The 4390-nt window shown below is 48.5% G+C and overlaps 1 protein-coding gene across 1 annotated transcript; it reads left to right on the forward strand.

The window, feature by feature from the left end:
- The first annotated feature begins 492 nt into the window (after positions 1–492).
- TCF21 (transcription factor 21) lies at positions 493–3845 on the forward strand. Its single transcript, XM_037520422.2, has 2 exons — positions 493–1366; positions 3262–3845. Exons 1-2 carry the CDS (start codon positions 917–919, stop codon positions 3349–3351), a joined length of 540 nt encoding a protein of 179 aa, XP_037376319.1. The 5' UTR covers positions 493–916; the 3' UTR covers positions 3352–3845.
- Positions 3846–4390: the final 545 nt, after the last annotated feature.

Genomic DNA, 4390 nt, shown 5'->3' on the forward strand with positions numbered 1-4390 from the left:
AAGCATGTTTGTACACACACAGGCCGTTCCTTGACAGTTTAAAGTCACCAGGTGCAAGTGGAATTTTCTGGTGCTTTTCCAGTCATCACCATAAAGGTTCTATGAAGCACTTGTTTTCCTAATTACCCCAGGTGAGAGATTAGAAGGTACCTTGGTAAATCCCCAGTTTTACAGGGTGTTGGGAGAAGGCAGTTGACCCCTGCCTGGATTGTAACTGATATTTTCTCCGGAACAGGGGAAGGTGGGGATCAGAGAGGCTTTTGTGAGATTTGTGGGTGGGAGAAGCCACAGGAAGAGCAAAAAGATCTGGTGGGTTTCCTAGAGTTCTCAGTAATGGCTGGCTGTGGCCTCTTAGGGAGGAAAGCAGGCCTTAGGAGGTGGGCAGGAGCTAGGGCCTGTGGGTGGGGCCTGCTCCTCCTTGGCCCCGCCCGCAGTGGAAGAAGGTGACTAGTATTTTCTGCTTGCAGTTGAATGCCTTTACGTTACAAGTTGGAAATAGGGGTCTGTGCGTGAGCTGTGCTCGGGTGGTGAAAGGGGTCTGCGAGCCTCGCTGGGGCTTGGCAGGCCCCTCCCCTGGGCTGCGAGGATCCGCCCCTCTATTCCCCAGATAAATTCCTAGTGTCCTCCAAATTCCTCTGCGCTCCCTCACACTCCCATAAGGCCACGACTCCACCGGGGTGGGGAAACAGAGCGCCGGCTTCCTTCCCGCAGAAGCCCCCGACGGTTCCTTCTCAATACTCTGCAAAGGGGGAAGGGGTGCGAGACCCACCAGGATCTCCAGCCCCAGCTCCGTCGGAGAGGCGACTGCTGCACACTCCACACTCAGGGGGCCCGTTGGCTCAGGGGTCTTTCTTTCTTTTTCTTTCCTCTTTCTCCCACCCCCTCTCTTCATCTCTCTCACCCTCTCCCCTCAAACATGTCCACCGGGTCCCTCAGCGATGTGGAGGACCTTCAAGAAGTGGAAATGTTGGACTGCGATGGGCTGAAAATGGACTCGAACAAGGAGTTTGTGACTTCCAACGAGAGCACCGAGGAGAGCTCCAACTGCGAGACCGGCTCTCCCCAGAAGGGTCGGGGCAGCCTGGGCAAGAGGAGAAAGGCGCCCACCAAGAAGAGCCCATTGAGCGGGGTCAGCCAGGAAGGGAAGCAGGTCCAGCGCAACGCGGCCAACGCGCGGGAGCGGGCCCGGATGCGGGTGCTGAGCAAGGCCTTCTCCAGGCTCAAGACCACCCTGCCCTGGGTGCCCCCGGACACCAAGCTCTCCAAGCTGGACACGCTCCGGCTGGCGTCCAGCTACATCGCCCACTTGAGGCAGATCCTGGCTAACGACAAATATGAGAACGGTTACATTCACCCAGTCAACCTGGTAAGTTCGCCCGTGTGGCTGCTGCGGTCTGGATGCCCCTGCCCTGCGCGCCCGCTGTGCGCCCACGGTTCGTGCGTGTGTCTGCGGCGTGAGTGTGTAAGTGTGCGTGTGCGTGTGTAAGTGTGTGTGCGCGCTCCGGGCTGAGCAAGGATTACTTACACGTTTTCGGGCACCAGCAGCCCAGCGCCTCTAGGGCACACAAGCAGGCGAGCTCCACATGGCCCTCGCGCCCAGCCCTGCAAGCCGCCGGAGTGGAGATGATTTATGTGAGTGTTTGACGTGGCAGCCCAATTAGGAGTTTGCAAGTGTGTTAAACTGGCAAAGAGGTGGATCCCCGCACCCGCGCCCTCCGGCTGGCGTGAAGCTTCAGTGCGGGACCGCACGGATCGCATGCTCCGCCGCGAGAAGGCATTTTATTAATCTCTTTGTTCTTCGTTGTATCAATCCCTTCGTTATTCTTTTAAAGGGCAGGATTTGATTTTCCCCTCAAATTCTTGTAAAGAAAAACACCCAACTCCGTTTCTTTCCCCAAGATATTTAAGATCATTTGGATATAAACACTTTCATGCCCTTCAGAATTGTCACTTAAGTCCCCCAACTAAACATTCTGTCTCTCTCATAGGTGCAAAAGCAGTATTTTTAGATCTTAGAAGTTCTAAGATCAGCATAAATAGTAAAATTTTGTGAGTACCAGTGCATCAGCGTTATAAATAATATTAAAATGGGTCACTCTCAAAATTTAAGAACATGTTACTGTTTATCCTAAAAGGTAATACCTTGGTTTTTTTTTTTTAACTTGAAATAAAAATTATGCATAGCAATGCTCATTGAACCTAATGTTTTTCTCAAATGACTTTACTGCCTAAGAAACAAATTTTCATTCCTCTTTCATTTTATTTAGTTTTAAAACTTCCAGGCTGTAAGGAAAAACAACAAGTTACTAGCACCTCTGTTTATATATGATAAGAAGGAGAGGTTTTCCTCTTAAAAGTCAAGTCTTATCAGCCAGCAATAGTGAGGGAGGTTTGAATTGTCTTCTCACCAAATTAGTTTCAGGCATTGGGGGGAGGGGTGCAAAACAACATTTTGCACTGGAAAATATCTTCCCCTCCAATGAAAAGTTTATTATTTTGAATGAGATAAGTAAAGAGCTTTTTTAAACCTGGAGCTAAAATGAAAGTAGTGTCTAGAACATTAACAATTGCTTCCGCCTTTATTTCTCAATAAGAAAGTTAAGTGAGTTTTATTATCAAACATCAACGGGAAGAGAAGCAGTGCTTCCTCAGCCCCTGATGAGGACCATCTCAAATAGTTTGTTTGTTTGTTTGTTTTTAATTAGCATTGGATTTTTCTTTTCCTTAAGAGATAGCAAGCAATTAATTTAAAAACTGGTCAAGCCGCCTTCGTGATAGATGGAAGAAACGAAAGTTGGCATTAGAGAAATAGACAGGCATGAAAAGCCAGAGAGGGCTGCAAAAATCTGACCACGGTCCCAGTAAGGGGACCAGAAGGGCCCTTGGTCTTGAACCTGGTGCCAGTTGGCACGCGGCCATTCACAGCTTTCCTACTCAGGTTCACTGCAGCATGTGCTACAAATGGTGCCAGGGCAAGACCCACTCTGGACTGTTCCAAAGGCCTGCTCTCCTGGGTTGCACTTCAAACTCAGTATGAATCCCTCGTTGCTCTCCCACCCCCGAGCTGCGACTTGGCGCCAATGCTGCTTTTTGCTCTACCCGACCGCGGGCTCAGGGAGGCCGGGAGTAGATTACAGCGACAACAGGTCTCTCCAACCCACTGCGCGTCGCTTCCGAGCCCTCTTCTTCCCTCCCAAGCTTCCAGACTACTCCACCCCCGCTCCACCGCCACTTACCTCCTCCACCTCTTCTCTTCTGCAGACGTGGCCCTTTATGGTGGCCGGGAAACCCGAGAGTGACCTGAAAGAAGTGGTGACCGCGAGCCGTTTATGTGGAACCACGGCGTCCTGACCTTGGAGGTGCGAGTCTGGGAAAGGCGCGCTCCCAGCCCGAGCGGCCCGGGAGGGCGACCCCTGCCCTCCCTGCTCTCTGTCTCTGCTTCCCCGCTCGCCATGCTCCTCTCCTTTCCCCACCCCGCAAAAACACTTTACAGCGACGAGGAGATTCGTTTCCAAACCAGAGGAGATCCATTGTTACTTACAAAGATTCCCATCTATTTAACTTTATTAACTTCTACCGTGAATGACTCTTCGAGCCTTGCTGGTCCAAGTGCAATATGTAATTATAAATATATGAATAGATGATAAGAGCCTATCAATGTGTATCTTTTGTACAATATGTTGTAAAATGTAGATCATAGAATAGCTGACTTTGACAGTCACATTTATAAAGTATCTCACTTAAAGATAAATATTTTTTTCAAACAAGTTTTGCTACTTTCGAAAATAAATCTTTCTATATATTGCTAAAAGCCCTGACATTTGGTGTGATTTTTTTAAGAAACTGTATTTGGAATAAAAAAGTGGGACACTGTGGGAGAAGTTTGATCATACAAGTGGTTCTTTTGAACTTCAATTCAAACTTCTGAAGGTAGAAAAGATTTAAATGTGATATCCCCCAGGAAGGTACAGCTCATCTTTTTCACTGAGACCTCACCAAGAAACCCTGGTCTCTCAAGATTGCAGGTTACTGCTAAGAAAATGAGAAGTAATGTGGTTGCAAACAAACAAACAAAAGTTATTCACAGTTCCACGGCTCAAGAGAAAAACCCATCAGCAAAGGAAAATCCGATTTTCGATGTATTCCATAATATAATCGCTGACACCGACAGGAAGATGACTCCGCCTTTTCTAACTTACCAAACTTAGAGAGAAACCCAAACAACCCAGGGTTGCAAACCAGTAAAGGAATCGCAGGGGCTGTGAAAAATGTAAACCCCCTATGCCCGTAGGAGGTGCCATACGATGTTCAAAGCGCTACGACATACACTCTACGTTTCTTAGTAATAATTACTTCATTTATTCTAGCAACGCGCAGACCAGCCTTTCGG

The sequence above is a fragment of the Talpa occidentalis genome, unplaced genomic scaffold (assembly GCF_014898055.3).
Source record: "Talpa occidentalis isolate TD23 unplaced genomic scaffold, MPIMG_talOcc4v2.1 talOcc4.2, whole genome shotgun sequence".
Lineage (NCBI taxonomy): Eukaryota > Metazoa > Chordata > Mammalia > Eulipotyphla > Talpidae > Talpa > Talpa occidentalis.